The 18,570-nt window shown below is 47.9% G+C and overlaps 1 protein-coding gene across 4 annotated transcripts in view; it reads right to left on the bottom strand.

Moving 5' to 3' along the window:
- Positions 1-18,570, bottom strand: part of STRIP2 (striatin interacting protein 2) — a 49,075-nt gene that overhangs the window by 23,196 nt on the left and 7,309 nt on the right. The window contains exons 3-17 of one of the 4 annotated variants that reach the window (XM_003586002.6): positions 17,187-17,261; positions 15,994-16,128; positions 14,557-14,677; positions 13,521-13,589; positions 13,217-13,323; positions 12,405-12,532; positions 11,312-11,515; positions 9,740-9,975; positions 9,422-9,487; positions 8,683-8,746; positions 7,811-7,882; positions 4,397-4,471; positions 3,612-3,709; positions 3,052-3,178; positions 465-565 (exon numbers count right to left, since the gene is read on the bottom strand). In XM_003586002.6, the coding sequence (XP_003586050.1) occupies positions 465-565; positions 3,052-3,178; positions 3,612-3,709; positions 4,397-4,471; positions 7,811-7,882; positions 8,683-8,746; positions 9,422-9,487; positions 9,740-9,975; positions 11,312-11,515; positions 12,405-12,532; positions 13,217-13,323; positions 13,521-13,589; positions 14,557-14,677; positions 15,994-16,128; positions 17,187-17,261 (1,678 nt within the window). Of the gene's footprint in view, positions 1-464; positions 566-3,051; positions 3,179-3,611; positions 3,710-4,396; positions 4,472-7,810; positions 7,883-8,682; positions 8,747-9,421; positions 9,488-9,739; positions 9,976-11,311; positions 11,516-12,404; positions 12,533-13,216; positions 13,329-13,520; positions 13,590-14,556; positions 14,678-15,993; positions 16,129-17,186; positions 17,262-18,570 lie in introns of all 4 variants that reach the window. The other 3 variants (XM_059885937.1, XM_059885938.1, XM_005205742.5) reach the window with 3 other exon arrangements.

Genomic DNA, 18,570 nt, shown 5'->3' with positions numbered 1-18,570 from the left:
AGGAGATTAAATGAAATAATGGATGTGAAAATACTGCAGTTTTTAAACTACAAATTGATCTATCGAAGTAAGGGTCTATTGTTTACCTTAAATTACAAATTCTGTATAACCCTTTACAAATTTAATTCAATTTATGATTTATACTAAAATCAGGGCTGGCCAGACAAGCCAGCTGCTTCACAAAATAACATTTTTGGATCCTTCTGAAAGGATCCACAGGGCTGAAATTTATCGGTGCAGCTTCTTTTGAGTTATGGCATTACAGTTTTCAAAACTATTAAGTTACAAATATCTTTGTGAAGAGGCCAAATCATACACCCCACCAGTAATACCTCAAGAAAACGAAATTTGACAGACAGCTCTAAGACAGAAAGGACCAGGGAGAATGGAAAGGCGGCTCAGAGACAAAATAATTTCTCAATCCCCAAACAGCCTTTTGAAATAAACCTGTCCAGAGTCCTTACCCGTTTTTGGCAGTGATGTAGGACAAGATATTTTGATTGAAGAACTTCAGGATCAATGGGATGCAGTTGGCAAATACCAAATGTTGTGATACATATTCAAACTGAATTAAAAAATCAAAGCAGAAGGAAGCTTATTTTGGGGAGAATAGAAGGTCTATATGAAAAATAAAGAGGCAAGTACAATTCTGACACCCATTCCTAAGAATATCCACTGTCCACTTGTGTTAACAGTCTTCCCATCTGGGACGTGGGGAGAGCCCTCTTCAGCCAGCCTAGCCAACATAGAAGGGGACAGTCTGCAGTGCGTGTATGTTGCAAGCGCCTCACCAAAAGCACAAAATGTACACAAGCCAGAAAGAAAATTCCACTCCAGATAAACAGAAGGAATTGCTGTGAGATTTGTTCCTAAGCTCTACAGCAAAAGGAAGGCTCCCCAAGGGAGTTGCCTCCCATACCAAAGCTCTGGCTCACAGAGTTTCAACTGTGATGGATATGCCAGGAACAGGTGCAGCCCAACAACTGTTGGCATCACTCAGTCAGGATGGATATGGTGCGTGGTAACCAAATGAACCACTGGAGCGTGGGCTCCAGGGTGGGTGTGGTTCACTGGACTAGCCCCTATACTTAGAATATCAGTATTTTAATGAATCAACAAGAGTCCTTCAGTCAACAAATAATGCACTAAGAATAAGCCCAAGATCTTTTTGATGGGTTAAACAATAGAACATCGCGCTCCACTTCGCTCTCTTGAATTTGGATGGGGTTTGCTTCCAGGAAGACCTACTGGGGCAGTGTCATCCGGCTTTTGCCCATGATACACTGAACAGCATCACACACAGTTTGTCTCTAGAATCTAAACTACTCTAAGTGTAGAAACTGGTTGAAAAAGCACAGAACTGCAGCGTTTTAAATCCCTTAGCTCTTATTGATTCCTGATCACCAAAAAATAGCCATGGCAGCACACTCAGCTGCCCTCTCCCGAGGTGTGTGGTTAGAAGTGAGGAGTCAGCTTGTGTTGCCCAGTTCTCTCTTCTGCTCAAATATCTTCTCCCTGGCAGCTGAATCAGGGTATTTTGCAAAGCCTCAGGTGCAGAAGCCAATACAAACCTACTGTCAAGTGATGGGAAACATCTTTCAGTTTGAGACATGTCTGTAGCCTTGTCAGGACACACTGACATGTACTGGCAAGGCCCATCAGGCCACCCACCCGTCTGGCTGTGGATCCACATACTCCCCACCAAGAGAAGCAGACAGAAGCACACACACGCAGATCTCTTTCTACTAGGAACACTATTTCTCACTCATCCCTCCCTATTCCTCCCAGCCCTGCTGCTGCTCTGCAAATATTGGTAGAAGAAGTGTGTGTCCTCGGGGTACCCTAACACACTACAAGATGTCTCTGAATGCACTAAAGTGGATACATATCCAGGTTGTACAGTTGAACCTGCCATGGACACAGACTCTGCAGGGCCTCCCTGCACTGAGCTCCTGCTGTTTTAGCAGCAAGCTTGGTTCTGACTTCTCAGGAGGAATGGGGCAGAGCCTCTGTGCAAGAATGAGAAGCTCCGCCTCCTCTCCATGTCTCACCACAGAGAACACTCACTCACTGCCCCCATCTTCTCCTATGTCTTGGCAACACCCACAGCACCAAGTCCAAACTCCGTGGCATGGCAAACATTGCTCTTATGCGGAAGCAGGTTCTTAACCTCTTTTAGCCTCAGTGGAATAAAATAAGACCCACCTCGCAGTGTTGAGAGATTTTAATGAGATCCCAGATGAACCGATTAGAGTGCCGGCCACAGTGTAAGTACCCACTAACCGTGTGGTAGCACAGGCATTGCTGTCTGCTCCCCACCGTCCTCTCCAGCTTCACGTTACCACCAGACCTCCCCGTCTCCCTCTGCCCCATGCAGAACTCCAGAAACATTTGATTAGTTTCCAAAGGTACTTTGCCCTCTGCCCTCAGGAGTTTCACAAATCAGCTTTTCTGCTTTAAATGCTTCCTGTCATCATTCCCTGACAACTCCTGCACCCTGGCTAACAAGTTTTCTGTAGGACTCAAGTTAGGAGTCACAGCTTCTCCACCTCAGGCTGGATTAGGTGTTTTCATAGCAGCCAATGCTTACCTGTAACACAGCACTTATCACTCCATAATTGCCTGCTTTACATCTGTATCCTTTATAAAACTTCAAAGCCCTTATGAGCTAGAGGATGCCTTATATAGAATTCTATCTCAAATGTTAGAAGAGTGCTTCACATACAGAAAAGTATGCTTGGCACCCCCCCGCTCCCCTTTTGGCGGCATGCTTGAGTCCTGTGTTCCATTGCTTCAAAGCTGGCTGGGCATATTCCCAAGAAGCTAGGGATTCCTACCTACGACCCCTGGATAATGTTCAAAGGACACAGATGTTTGCAACTTTCTAGGACAATTCCCCACCTTGTGCCCCAAGCTTGTGCAACACCTATCTGGATTCCGTAAGACAGAGAACGATGCTCTGCTGGACTCCAAGGCCCTTGTGTTCTTCCTCTGGGCGGCAGGACCTGGAGGACACCTGAGGGGTGTGGAGAAGTGCTCTGAGCTGCTCACCTGGTAGATGTGGTTCAGTTTGAAGTGTTTGAGGAGCAGCAGGAGCAGGGCAGAGATGCTCTTTACAATGATCTCCTTGTGCCTGTTCACATCGATGCCCAGCTTCATGCTTTGGAGAACAGTGATGCTGCAACGGGGAAAGGAAGAGTCAGTGCAGAAGGTGGCCTTCGAGAGAGGCCTACAAGGACCCAGGTGTTTGGGACACATACAGTACACACCAGTGAGCCAGAACCTGAGAAACCTGGGCTGTGCTAGGGAAACCTCCAGAGTTCCCACTTGTGAGTCTGTCTGGAGGTTTGTCTCTCTCTCACCTTTGGCAAGCTTGTCCCTTAGCAATGTCCACCCACATACACATGCAGCCAGTCACTGGCAATGATGTGGCCCTCCAGACCGTCAGTTCTGGGCTTGAGAGAGCACTGCAGTGGAAAGGGGCCACTGGTGGCAGAGAGGAGATCTCCTTGGAGACAATCCCCATAAGTGTTAACGAGGTGAGGCAGGGATGAGAGAGACTACAGACAAGACAGTGAGTGTTCAGCAGCTGCTCCCACTGAAGCACTTACGGCATCTCCTCAGGCAGGACGTCTGCCAGGATATTGATAGAGTCTGTCTTAGCCTTGGAGGTGGGGGCTGCAGCCAGTAGAATCTTAAGCAGAGCAATCTAGGAAGCAGAAAACGAGGAAATCTACCCCATTCAACAAGGCTATCCTTCCACAACTCAACAGCTCCAAGAGAAGTGTTTGAAATCCTTGCTCCAAGTTCTTCACTCAATAACCAAAGCTCCCTACTTCCGGAAGGGCAAACTGGTGCCCAGTCCTGACGGGCCTGGGAGGCTAAGGAGCCTGAAGAGATGTGCTTACAGACTGTTCTGCGTCAAGACTGCTCTTTCCAAAGAGGATGAGAGAAGGAGCAGAGAGTGGGGGCAATGCCTAGAAATTAGGTGGGAGGGAAAGGCAAGATCCACCCCCCTCACCCTCTTCCTTCCTCTCCCTCAGACCATCAGCATTCTCCCCTGGAAGACTGAGGCCAATTAGGACACCAGAGGCCACCCTGGACCTCGGAGGGACTAAGGTGCTTACTCAGGAGAGGCCCCTGGTGCATCCTGCATGGAGCCTACCCCATTCCCCACCTCTCCCAAACAAGGACTTGGAGGTAGAGACAAGTCCTCCTTCCTCTGGAGGAGCCCCAAGGGGAGATCAGAATTCTGAAGTGTCAGAGAACACTGCCCGGTGGGTGAAGGCTCAGGAAGCAAACTCAAGTGACAGAGGGCTCAGCTTAAAAGGGCTCTCCGCCATCTCTTCCTCGCAGCTGAGAAGCTCTCACAGCCCGGACCCGGCCGTCTCCTTACCATGTACTGGGGGAGGCTATACAGCATGCCCTGGTAGAGGATTTCACATGGCGTCTCTGGTACCACCTCTTCCCCCTACAGCAAGAAAACACACAGTTTGCCCAGACCGTTTTCCAGTTGACCAAAATCTATCTTTCCTTGGCTGTGGAGGATGGCAGGACAAGAGCTGGGAGTCAGCTTCGTACCCGAGCTGCATTCATGAGTCACTGCAGGACCTTGGGTCAGTTCCTTTCCCTCTCTGAGACCTAATCTCCTCTTTCAAGGATCAGAGAGCTAGTCTGGATGACCTCGGAGCGCTCTTCCAGCCCTGAGAACCTATGATTTTAGCTGTCCCGTTATCTGGAATCTATCCAGAGTTCTTTCTATATCGCTTTCCAGGTCAGAGTCAGAACTCCCACCGAGGATTTGGCTCATATTACTGCTTTGCTGTACATAATGGGCTTAACTCAGGCCACAGGTATGCCTGGGACACTGGAACTGACACCCCACACAGAGGCACTTCCTCTGGTGTCAATCTGAGGCCATCTGAAAGCTTGGGGAGGCTCTGAAGCCAGGGAGGAGAGGTGGATGACTGCACAGAAAGGGTTAATAAAGGCCTGCAGAAACAGTGAGCAGGGAAGAGTTTAGGTGGACGCTACTTTCTTTCCTTCTCCATTACCCTCTACGACAGCCCTGCTTTCGGACCAGCCCCTTATGCACAACTCTGTCCTTGTGATGACCCCATTTAAGTCCTTTATCAGAGTGGGGAGACAGGGGCCTCTAGTGCTGAAGAGGCTACTCAGGCCACTGTCACCTTTGGCCAGTGCAGTCCGTCTTCCTCCCGTCACCCTGTGACGGGACAAGGGTCACCACCATGAGACCCTGAGGTAGAGGGATAGCCAGACCCCTTCTATCCCACACAACGCTGCTGCTGCTTAAATGTACACAAGTCTTAACGTTCTGGCGACCCTGCATGTTTATATTCTGCTTTCTAAAAGGCCTATTTCATACATTCTCCCCTCTCTTCCAACCAACACCCTCAACCCACAGCCCCTCAACAGTTGCTGACCCTACTTCTCAGTTAACGGACAAAACAGAAGCAATCAGATAGGCACAGCCTCATCTTCTCAACACCAAATCTACCAGAGTCTCTACCTTCCCATGTGCCATGAAGGATGAACCGGGTACTCCTATCAAAGGCCATCTGCCACTGGTGCTCACACACTTTCGTTTTGTTGAGTGCTTCGGTTCTGTAATTGTCTTTCTCCTGGATCATCCCTCTTAGGACATAAACATACTCCAGTATCTCCTCCAATAACACTATAAAACATTCCCTTGACCCCACATTCTCCTTCAGCTACCAGCCCATTTCTACCTTCCTTTTCACAACAAAATTTCTATGTGGTTTGTCTATGTTGACTAAGCCCACCTCCTTTCTTTACATTCCTTTTTCAATACACTCCAACTTGGCTTCCAGTCCCACCACTTCCCTTGAGATTGCTCTTATCAAGGTCACCAGTCATTTCTACGTTGCCAAAGCCAATGGGTACCTCAAGTCTTATCAAGCTCCATTTGTCAGCAGCATTTGACACAGCTGATCACCTCCTTCTTCTTGAAAGGCTTTCTTTTCTTAGCTTCTGTGGCATCATACTCTCCTGGATTTCCTATCCTCTCACTGGGTGTTTTTCTTACTCCTCTTTCCTGGCTCCTTTCCTGGCTCATCCCATCCTCAACACACTGGTGTGCCCCAGCGCTTGGTGCTGGGTCCCATCCTCTTCTCTCTTTCCTTCCTCCTCAGGTTACCTCAGCAAGTTCTAAGCTTTTAACACCGTCCATGAGCAAACAGTTTCCAAATTTATTTCTCTTAGTCAGTCCTCTCTCCTAGAACTCTAGGCCTATATATCTAATTGCTTGGCTGCTCTACATGGGTAGACATCTAAAACTCAGTACAACCCAAATAGAACCGTTGATAAAACAGAACTCCTGGGAATTCCCTGGCAATCCAGTGGTTAGTACTCTTGTACTTTCACTGCTATGGGCCTGGGTTCAATCCCTGGTTGGGGAACCAAGATCCTGAAACCCGTGCAGTGTTGGAAAAATAAAAGAAAAATAGGGGAAAACACATTTTAAAAAAAGAAAACAGAACTCCTCATCTTGACAAACTGTAGTTACTCTTATTTTTTTTGGCTGCACTGAGGCAACATGCAGAACTTCCCCAGCTGGGATTGAACCTGTGCCCTCTGCAGTGGAAGCGTGGAGTCTTAACCACTGGACCACCAGAGAAGTCCAAATAATCAAGTACTTATTCTTGATTGCCCTTTATGTCTCTGTATCCACATCCAATGGAACTGCAACTCTTGTCAGCTATACCTCCAAAATATAACCCCAATTCATCCCCTTCTATCTCCACAATTTGTTGTTGTTCAGACGTTAAGTCGCGTCAGACTCTTTGCGACCCCATGGACTGCAGCATGTACCACAATTACTACCTTGGTCTAAAACACCATCATCTCTCATCTTGATCATTTTTAGTTTCCAAAACTCCCTGCTTCAACTCTTTCCTCGTCAAGCCTTTACAAAGTAGCCAAAGATTTTTTAAAAAGATAAATCAGATCATGTCACTCCTGTTTAAAATCTCTGAAGGCTTCCCTTTGTCATGTCAATCAACTTCAAGCTCCCTATCTTTGCTTAAATGTCCTGTGTAAAGTGGCCCCAGACCACCTCTCTGACTCTGTCTCATACAACCCTCATTCCCGTGCTCCAGCCGTAACAGTCTTCATTCACTACTTCTAACACTTAGCTTGCTCTCACCTTGTTAATAAGGCTGTTCTCTCTGCTTGGAATGCTTTTCGCCTTGATGTTCTTATGGCCAGCTCCTTCTTGCACCTCAGATCTTGGATAACTGTCACTTCTCAGAGGTCTACATACCCTGACTGCCCAAGCTAAAGTAGTCTACTACATGGTATGTGATTCTATGTTAATTTTCTTAACTGTATCTGCTGCTGCTGCTGCTGCTAAGTCGCTTCAGTCGTGTCTGACTCTGTGCGACCCCATAGACGGCAGCCCACCAGGCTCACTGTCCCTGGGATTCTCCAGGCAAGAACACTGGAGTGGGTTGCCATTTCCTTCTCCAATGCATGGAAGTGAAAAGTCAAAGTGAAGTCGCTCAGTCGTGCCCGACTCTTAGCGACCCCATGGACTGCAGCCCATCAGGCTCCTCCGTCCATGGGATTTTCCAGGCAAGAGTACTGGAGTGGGTTGCCATTGCCTTCTCTGAAAATCTTTGTTTCTTAATTACTATTGTTTTTCTCCAACCTTATTGTGAAAGTAGAGACCGTGCTTGCCTAGCATGCAGTAAGAGTCCCACAGCAAGCACACAAGTTCTCTGACAGCACTGCCGAGACTTGCCCCTGTGCAGGCTTTCCCTGGACTTACCAAAGACATCGGGCACTTCTCCAGCTCCTCCTCATTCTTGATCTGAACATCTGCGATGGAGACGTACTTGTGCTGGGAACACAAGATGTCAACAAGGGGCTGAGGGCCTTGATCACATGTGTACCAGCCTCTTGCTTAACTTCCCAAATGACGAGGAAGTGCCCTATTTATGGGTCTGTCACCTCAAATAAACCATGCACTCTTTGAAGGCAGGAGTCTTACTCACCTTTGCATCATGAACATCAGCAAAGTTCTTTAATACAGTATTTTTATTTATTTCATATTTCCACATTGGATGGGCAGCAAATACTTTAGCATCTACCTTCAACCAAAGTGCAAGGGGAAGAAAAGAACAAGCCCAGGCCTAGGACCACTGCTCTGAGAGCTCTGCTGCAGATGCCTGTATGTGTGTGCATGTGTGAACGGAGTGATGATGGAGAGGTGAGGCTGGGCTCAAGGTCTGTGCAGGGAATACACTACTCTTCCTCGTCCTCACACACTCTCCGGATACAAAGCAGACTGCTACTTGATCCTGGGCCTGCGGAAGCTACTGAGCCTCTAAGGAGTGAGAAGTGAGAGGAAAGGAAGTGATAAGTGGGAAGAGGGAGAGTAGGGTGGGAGGAGGGAAAAGCAATGAGAGAAGAAAGGATAACTTTTTCATCCATCTAAATGTAGGACACTGAATAGGTAGGGAGAGACCTGATTTTTTTTTAATCTGTTTGGCCAAAACCCTTGCAGAGGAAATACAGAATAACAAGTTCAGAACATGTCTAGTGGAAGAGCCCTACCCAGGACCCAGGACCCTACTGGGGGTCATCCAATTTGTATTGATGGGTCCCTCTCTCTGAAGACTGACAGCCCAACCTGCTCACCTGCTTGAGGGTCTTCACACTCTCGTGGATGGGCCTAGGTAATCCAACCAAAGTATCTGTATCCCTGTGAACACAAGATACATAAAGGTCAGAAGTACAGAGAACTACCGATACTCCTGGAGTCACGTGGACCAGGCCACTTTCACCATCTGGTTGCCTGGATCTTTCTCTGCAAGTTACCAGGTCCCTCATTATTGCTTCAGGACACAAAAAGAACAATGGTACAGAGAAGAGTCTCTGTAACTTAGGGTTTCTGTACAGTCTAGTGGGGACTCACTTTGTCTGGGAGTAGGTTCCTATTTAAAAGGGCATGTTGCCCAACAACACTTTTGACAGCAAAACAGCAGTAAGAATGGGTTCTGAGGTTTTGTAGTGACCAGTGGGGATTCACAAGGGTAGGGAGATGGCGAAAGACTGGATCTGTTCCCACCACGTTGCTTCTTCACAGAATTCTCTAGGAAAGAGCCTGTAGGGACCATCTCATAACATTCTGATGAGGAAATTGATTCCCATAGGGAAATGACTCGATCAACATCCTATACCTGGCTGAGAACATAAAAATTCTAGGAAACTGGAAGGAAAAAACTAGATGGCAAGAACCCAAAGCAGTCACTGGGAGCTGCCCAAGGCTCTGAGTTGTATCACCATGATTAGGCAACATTTCTCATTCTAAGCCACCCACTCCTCTGGCCCCTAAGAACCCCTCTATATAGCCAGTTCTGACCATCCAGTCACTTACTGCCCCAGAGTGAATCCGATGAACTTGTTCCTACTCATCTCCAAGAAGTGCTCAATGTCCTTCTGTCTGAGAGGATGGTGGACAGACAAATCCCAGAGAAGGGAAGAATAGCAAACCTTGAGAGAGAGAACCTTACTGGGCTCCCACCCCTCCAGATGGAAAACTAGAACAGGACGGGAAGCCAATAAAGGAACTCCCCACCCAGGAGTTCTAACTCACAGCCCAGCTTACTGAGCCTTGAGTACACAGACCACTCCGCCCTCAGCCTCCAGTGACTAGAACCCTGAAGGCCGGGGTCCCTGGTGTTATCAAACCTACCTGACCTTTGGGGCCCAGGGTAGGCCCTTGGGAAAGGCCACCCGTTCAGCAGAGAGGGGTGCCTGTGAGGGTGGAGGGGGTACTAGAGGGTCCTGCTCTAGCAGGTCTAACTCTCCATCCAAAGTGCGTTCTCCATCGCTGGCAGATTCCTCTTCCTCCTCTGTGGCTGGTTCCTCAGTCTTAAAGAGATCTCTTTCGTTGTAGATGTCCAAGCTGTCCTGCTTAGTAAGGAGTTGCTGGGGGGCGAGGAGGGTGGGTAGAAGGAGAGAGGGAAGGTGTCCAGAAATCTCAGTCTGAGCATCCTTGTCTGAGGCTACCCACTACCCCCAGGCCGCTGACTTCAGGGAACATGGAGTAAGAACCCACCCCTAGTGAGAACTTTCTCTTCCCATCTCAACCCTACTGTCCCCACCAGGCCCAATTCCAGGACAGGCAGCTCTCTCAAGCAAGCACACAAATGGCTGGGAGGCAGAGCACAGATAATCCCAGAGTCACACTTAGGTTTCAGAAAGCACTGATGCTTTTTTTTTTGCCTGCACTTTCCTTCCTAATTATGCTCTACTTAGGTGAACATTCAATTAATTTGCCTTCTGTGAGCATACACCAGCTGGCTGGCTGAGGAAGAGGAGAATGGGAGCTTGCTGCTAGGCAGAGGGAATCGAGTTTGGAATTTTAAATCTTGTCACAGAAAGACAAAAAAGACTGGACAGAAATAGGCCAAAAAGTTAACAGTGACTGCTTCTGGTTGTTAAGATTGTGGGTGACTTTTTTTTCCTCCCTTTTCACATTTTTATATTTGTTCTAAATTTTCTATAATGAGTAAGCATTACTTTGTAAAACAAAAAATAAAGGTTAAAAAAATATCACACTGCAGATAATGTAGACTAGATTACTGAGTGTGACTGTCTGGACCCGTCAGCTGTAGTTGGTGAAGTCAGGTAGATCAGGCAGGCGGGTTCTTGGGAGCATGGTCAGGTCTCAGTGCAAGTTGTACCTGTGACCCTTCTAGGGACGCAGACTATCTAGAACCCTAACCAGTCATCTTTAAATGTAAGCCTCTGGCTGGCTCAGAGTAAAACTTCTTACTGAGAAGAAAATGATAAAGTGCCTCTACCAGGTACCTATGGCCAGGATTATACCCCAACTGTTGTTTGGCACACTAGGGAACTCCAGGCTGCTGCTGCTGCTAAGTCACTTCAGTCGTGTCCGACTCTGTGTGACCCCATAGACAGCAGCCCACCAGACTCCCCAGTCCCTGGGATTCTCCAGGCAAGAGTACTGGAGTGGGGTGCCATTGCCTTCCCCAGGCACTGAGGTCTAGGTCAATGATCCTTAGTAAGACGTGAATCTATGAGTGATATCACAGTGTGACATACTGACAGCCAGGGCCCCATCAGGGCTTGGGGACAGAAGCCAAATTATAGTCTCCATGATTTCAGGTTGGTCACAGGGCTGGTCAGGGGTAGGACAGCAGAGTCATTTGCTGCTCTTTCCTAACATATCCAGAGCTGCTTAGAATCTCAACTTTTGGCCAGCCAGTATCACAACACCACTGTCTGCTTTAGTCCATACCCTTCGAGAACCACGGCGGCCTCGCAGTTTGGAGGGTGGAGGTGCCAGCTGAGACTCCCCCAGGTCGAGGGTGTAGGAGGGCGGGGAGGCAGCCCGCATGCTCTTCACCACCTGGATACTGTCCTCCGCCAGTGGAGGCAGGCCCAGTTCTGCCCGCTTCTGTACTTTGAGAGCCTGCAGATGCTCAAATCCACCGAGGGTAAACTGAGATTTGAACAGGAAAGGGGCAGAGAAGAGAGGAAGGAAGTCAGAAAGCAAGGTCAGGGAAGTGTGGACAGAGAGAAGAGTCACAACCTCCAGTTCCCAAGACCCCCTCAATTAGGAATTAATACAATAGGAGAAGGCAAAAAGAATGTGGTGACTGGGCCCAGTCTCAGAGGTGGCTACTATCCCTTAGAGCTCAGGCGTCAGGATAAAGTATTATTTACTGACCCAGGGCTGGAAACATCCCCAGAAATTAGGAAAGGGACTACTGAAGGCCTCCACTGGGGGATAAAAACAGGAAAATGTACCCCCTTTTAAGGAATACATCTAGATACTATACACCCCTAGAATCACTCAAGGCCTGCCCTGGAGGGTAGGTTGTTCAGCCAGTTCTGTGGGGTGGGAGCCAAAGAGGAGGAACCGGGTTGAATAATTAGTAACAAAACTGCAACCATACACTTACAAGGACTTCCTTTTATGAAAGCAAATCCTCTATCTGGACGGAGAGCAGGCACTAAACCCTATATTTTATAGCTAGAGAAACTGAGACACAGAGCATTGCCCAAGGTTCCTCAATATCAACAGAGGTCAGATCTCCCACCTCTCAGCCAGTGTTCTTTCCACAAAACATTAGCTCTATCAGGGAGAGGCGCAATAACACCCTACCTCGAAAAGTGGCATCTCCCATCAGTCCAATAGAAAAAGGTAACCTGCCCTGAAACAGAACCTCTGATTTCTCCAGGACAGCCCTATTGCCCCTCCACTGGCTAACAGCTGCCCTGTTATTCTGCCTAGCTCCAGACTCCTGGAATCAGACCAGAAAAAACTGTGGTGGCAGAAGGCACTGCCTGTCTGATGAGACGGGAGAGGGAGAGAATCAGCCACTCACCATGACTACTTTCCAGAGCAGAAGCAGGACCTTCTTTATGGGGAAGTGGGGAGCCAGGCCACTGCAGAACTTGGTGACCATAGAGAAAAGCAGAAGGGCAAAAGGCTCCTGATTATGCGTGGAGAAGCCTGGGAAGTATGGAGAGAGGCAAGTGAGAAAATGAAGATGAAGCCGCTGAAATCCAGTTCCTGTAACTCTGCTTCTGGACACATTGAGGAAGGCACTCACCTCCTTGCAAAGAATTTGAGGACTTGGTTCTTAGAAGGAGACTTAGAGAGCCCCTTTGGGGAATCCCCGCCCTCCCCTGCCAAGGGCAGGATAAGAGAGGTCGTGGAGGTAAAATGCTTGGGGGTGGATGTCAAACTAGAAGTTAACAGTAATAAAGATGCTTTCTGGCTGAGGAACTCAAACATTTTGTAGATCACAATTCACCTTCCCACATCAATAAATGTATTTTTTAAAATCTCAAAGGCCTTCATATCTCATCCCTGACTGAGGGCAACACCAACTTATATTTTCAAGGTAAGGCACCTCATTTTTTCATGTGGGATTTGTAATGGAAGGGGAGAGGGATGAATTCCCACTTATAGGAATAAAGAAAACCAAAATACAGAGAAGATATATGAGTGGGCCTAGCTCACAGACAGAGAGGCATTCAAGCCAGGCCGTCACACCTGCCACATAGAATCTCTGTCCTAAAAGAAGGGATGTTAATTCTTAAAAAGAAGACAACAAAAGAAAACTTGTCTGTCCGTCGTGAGCAGATGCTATGCTTCCCATCCGCCCTAGGCTCCTTGCGTGCCACTTCTTACTCAATTCAGTGCGGAAGGTCTCCCGGGCTGTCCTCCACCCACAGGAGTCTGTCTCTCGCTCCAGGCGGATATTTTCCACCATTAGGTACAGGACACTCAGCAGCACCCTGAGGTTACAGAAGGGTCACAACAGGTTCCCATGGCAGTTTCCAATCTGTGGTCTGAGACCTCAGGCATGGTTTCTGTGGGGGTCCAGTCCAGTGGAATTAGGAACTTCTAGTGGTCTGGGAGCATCTGAAATCTGGGCAAAGGTTACCCATTGCTAATGATCCCCTGTTCCAATCCCGTGGGCAGCCCTACTCACCTGAGTTCTGTGCTGTCAGCAATGGAGATGGCTGGCTTCCGAAGAGCACTGCTACAGGCCTGGCTGTTGCTGCCACAGGGACGAGGGAGAAAACAGGGACCTATTAGGCCTCTTTACTCCCTGTATTCCGCTCTTACCACATGCAGAAACATAAGTACCTGCCATTCCCTGTCCATGTAGCTAAAGAAATTGGTTTAAGGTACAGAAGCCCATAGAATTCTTCCTGCTATCTCAGCAAATCCTTATCTACAGTGAAGACGAGAAAGGGTAGGGTCTATGATATTCACTTGTCTTAAAATCCCCACCGTGTCTAGCACTGTGCTACACACAAAACAATGCTTGGTGAATAATAAACAGAATTAACCCCATCTAAAACATCTGAGTGATAGGGTGAGACAAATATGAAGTCTTAGTTGCTCAGTCATGTCTGACTCTTTGCGACCCAATGGACTGTAGCCCACCAGACTCCTCTGTCCATGAGATTTCCCAGGCAAGAACACTGGAGCAGGCCCATTTCCTTCTCCAGGGGTCTTCCTGACCCAGGGATCTAACCTGGGTCTCCTGCATTGTAGGTGGATTTTATTTTTACTGTCTGAGCCACCAGGGAGTCAACATGAGGGGGTCACTAGAGTAGGAGCAGTAGATAAGGCCACCTTTGAAGCTATAACCATGGGGGAAAGAACTGGGCACAGCCATGGGAACTGGTCCCGTCCCTCTGTGCCATGTTCTCAGGGAGGACAGTTTTCTTCATGGATTCCGGAGGGAGGCTGAGCTGAGAAGGTGTCTGAATGAAAAAGCAACACAGGACAGGCCCCTGAAGCCCAGTACTGAAGCTGTACACAGGGTAGAAGCTGCTGATGAGCCCAACCTCAGGGAGGAGGACAGACTACCAGAGGGCAGGGCTGGTGGAGGGGAACTGTCAGTGGGCTCTGGACTGAAATGTGAAAAAAGAAGGCTCTACAGTGACGGAACCCGCTGAGGACATGAGGCAACCTTCAAGGAAGGGGGTGGCCAGCCCTCCCCGAAGGCTTCTCACTCGATTTCCATGTGGAGTAGCTCCAGGAAGGCCGAGAAGGTCCCCATCTGATAGAGCAGGAAGCAGTTGTACCTGGACCAGTGGAGCACATCGACCTCTGAGTCACATTCCCCAAAAGTGCCTAAAGGACCAGACAGGGCCACAGAGGGTGAGGGGGAGGGCGTTATCCCTGTTCTTTCCACCTTGCCCCATAGTCTTGAGACTGTCTTCTAACACTCTACCCAACAATTAGGTGGACAAAGGTAGGGCAGGAGCTGCCCAGAACTTCCCAGAATGAGGCAGGGGAGAGGAGAAGCAGTCTGCAGGGTGAGGTCCAATGTGTTCACAGCTGGGCTGTCTTAAGTGAGTTCCCTAAGAAGGAAGTCCAGAGACAAGGATTCAGGTGCAAGTAGTTTATTTGGGAGTTGATCCCAGAGTTATCAGTAGAGAAGTGGGGGAGTGACATAGGAAAGAGAAGGCAGCCAAGAACTCAATCCCAAGTGAGGAGAAGCTCTGGAGAACAGTATAAAACAAACAACTCGGAATCATCCCACCCAAGAGGGCTGAGGCAGTTGGGCTGTTCCCCCACTAACTCCTGGCAGGTGCTGAGGAATGCACTGGATAAGGGGAGCACATGAGTCCCCCAGTACTTCTGTGGGCTGCATGGAAAGCCCTCAGGCAAAAAGATGAAGTGACTGGCAGCTGGAACGTGGCCAAGGCACCAGACCCAAGACAGAGGGCTGGGCACTGCCTTGTTTGCTACAGTTTTTCCTTCGCCAGATACCTTTCTTTCCTCTCCAGTTACGATTTTTTTTTTTTACAGTTTTTTTTTTTTTTTTTAAAGCTTCTAAATAGTTGGTTCTGCCAACAGCCCTGTTATTTATGATCTCAGGGCTTTCTTTTACTACTTCAGCTAAGCTATCTCATTTCTCTTTCCAGCACCTGGCTCACAGGTGCCTTCTGGGAAGCTTTCATCAATTAATCTCACCGAGCTCTGATCATCTCAGTGACAAATCACTCACAGCATCCTCTCCTGCTGTTGTGTTGGCTTGGACCATGTAAACGCCAGTGAGAAACAATGTGTAAATTGGTGGCATCCCGCCTCAGAGCCAGGCCACACCTGGAGAAAGAAAGCTCAGCGGGTGGTGGTACACTGTCAGCTCTGACCACAATGACCCTCTCTATAAACGATTATAGCCCGGGTTAAGGAAAAAAAGAACGCTGTAAGAAATCCTGGCATGCCTGCAAAGAAAAAGGTTGATTCCAAGGGATCCAGAGCAGGATCTACCACTATCGCCTCTTCACGTAAGTACAAGTCTACTCCTAGCACACGACACGACTGTCCTCGAGAGGCAGGGACCTGGCTTTCCCAGCATGACTTGCGTCCTCCTAGCCCTGATGACACCATCTCTCTCCCAAGTCTCCACCCCTCTCAAGTTGGCAAAGATGGCTGCTCACCTTGGGCCAGGTAGAGGACAGCTCGGGCCACCTTCAGTCTCCGTTCCCTACTGACCACCTCCAGCCGGTCTAGGAGTCCCATCACATAGGCCTTCTGGGCATCTTCCTCCAACTCCAGCCATTCCTCACCCTGCACTGAGGACAGAAGGCCATACAGATGCAGTGTCAGCTGTTGCCTCTCCTTCTTGGAAAGGCTTCTGAGAGTGTGTGCACCTCTGATGCCAGCCCCCTTCAACAAATTCTTCTCTTCAAAAGCTTTACTGAGCTGACAAAGAATAAGGAATGGAAAAAGAAACCAAATGTTCTTGCCTGAACCCACTCTATAGCCTCGTCTTCCTCCACACCCCCTCTATCTTTCTGTCTTTCCTCAAGGACTTCCCTCTGTCTCCCTACATATCCAATTCCTATACATTGTTACAAGTTCAGTACAGAATCACCTCTTTTCCACTAATACTCCAGCCAGAAGCTTTGCCCATGATACTTTTTACTTTTCTAATGACACTACTCATTTTCCTCTTGGCCTCAGCTAGTTCTATGATGTATACATTTCCCCTCTGCTATCTAACTATAATTTCTTTGAAGATACTGTAAATTTACCTCTACCCCTGCCTCCTGCATCTCTGGCACAAACTGGATACTCACCACACTTGTGCTGAGCTGAACACTGAATTGACACTGACCAAGTAAGGAAATGGAGGTCTGAGTGGGTCACAGTGTGGGCACATGAAATTATTACTCCTGATGGTGTTGGGAGTGAGGCAGAGTGGAGATGAGTTGAACGCTAAGGTCAAAGGCCAGGCTGGGCACAGGGTTACTAGCCTGAGTGGGGCACAGTGTGAGCACATGAAATTATTACTCCTGATGGTGTTGAGAGTGAGGCAGAGTGGAGATGGGTTGAACGCTAAGGTCAAAGGCCAGGCCGGGCACAGGGTTACCAGGTAACAGGACAGCAGTCCAGCCCCACCTCCTCACCCCTTTGACATCAGGAAAGGCCCCAGCTCAGGCTTCTCTTGCTTCCACTCTGTGACTTCTCTACTTGATACAGAAAACCCATATGCAAGAAGGAATAGAGAAATTATATGGTTGTGGAGAGGAGAAAGAAGGATCATACTTTATTTTAGGCTTTTTCTAGATCAGCCTGGGATTTCACAGACAGAAAAAGCAGATCTCAATGAATAAGGATCTGGGATCACCTTGGGTCTTGAAATCCTCTTCAAAGCACCTCCTGTTAGTGGTAAATTCTGGGTTTTCGGTGTAGCTGTACAATTCTGTGGCAGGAAAGATAGGACAGAATTATAAACATTTAGCAGATCTTTACAGAACGGGCCTGGGATGGAGACAGTGGCATGAAAGAGCTAAAGCTTCCAACACGTTCCTGTGTCCAATTCAATCCAGAGCCAGCTTCCTCCTTTTCGGAGGTTAAAAATAGCCACTTGTGTCCCTGGGTGATTAAAGCATCAAACCTGTCCTCCTCCTGCCAGCTGGCTGCTATGGCAAAGAAGGCAGCCTTCGACATTTGCTGAGGGCCAGGAGGAGAGCTGGGACAGAGAAGGTTTAAAGTCATCATTCCTGTTTCTTAGGGCTGCATCCTTTTCTGCTTGTCAAGCTAGACTGGAACTATCTTGTCTCTAGGGAAAAAGCGGACAATACAACTCCTGAAATTTAGATGCCAGATCCTTGTGCTATTCAAGGAGCCAGGGTGAGGGCTGGAGAGGATGAAAATACTAGAGGGCTCTTTGGGGTTGGAGCCAGTTCATTCTCTCCCTGTGGAGTTTCCTTGAAAGGTATAGAAGCTTATATTCCTGCCCACGGCCACCTGGGCAGAAACAGCATCAAACCTTGTACAAGCAGCTTTAATAGTCAAAGGGCCGCCTGTGCCCAGGAAAATCTAGTGAAAATCTTTGCTGACAATAGCCTCTCAATACAAAATGCAGAGAGCTTTTGAGAAAAAAAGAAAAACACCCTTTCCTACCTATACACGCTTACATCAGAATATTTCATCAGTACTCTTGTCTTACAGAGGATGAAGTAGTAGTGATTAAGTCAAAAGGTGCTTCCTCAAAACTCTGTTCCCTAAGATCTGGCTGGAAATTTAACTAGGTCACAGATAATTCACAAAGCAAGAGACATTCACTTATGTTCCAGCCGGCTGTCTTACTGGTCAAGAAATACCTTGTCTGGGAGCCAGGGCTTTTGCATTCTGAGTTCCAGAGTCCTAGAGTGACCAGAAGCAAATCTCAGCTCTGATTGTGAAATTCTTCAGTCATTAGTGAGTAGTGTAGATTTATATTTTTAAGTAGGGCACAAACCCACTCAAAAAAAGGGAGAAAGGCTCTTAGGTACTGACCTTTGCTTTTGTCTTATTTTTAAATTTCAGATCATGAACTTTCGTACACTACAGGTAAATATAGAATGCATAAGAGACGCTGTGTTTATCTTTTCAGATTAAACAAGTGTTAAAACTTGTCATATCTGTTTCAGACATCTAAAGCCCCTTCTTCCTCCCTGGTCTTATTTCCCTCTCTAGAGATAACCACTATGACGAAACTGGTGTGTATGCTTCACATGCCTATTTTT

The sequence above is a fragment of the Bos taurus genome, chromosome 4 (assembly GCF_002263795.3).
Source record: "Bos taurus isolate L1 Dominette 01449 registration number 42190680 breed Hereford chromosome 4, ARS-UCD2.0, whole genome shotgun sequence".
Classification (NCBI taxonomy): Eukaryota; Metazoa; Chordata; class Mammalia; order Artiodactyla; family Bovidae; genus Bos; species Bos taurus.
Note: the sequence above shows the minus strand (reverse complement) of the source record. Positions and strands in the feature narration are given on the sequence as shown.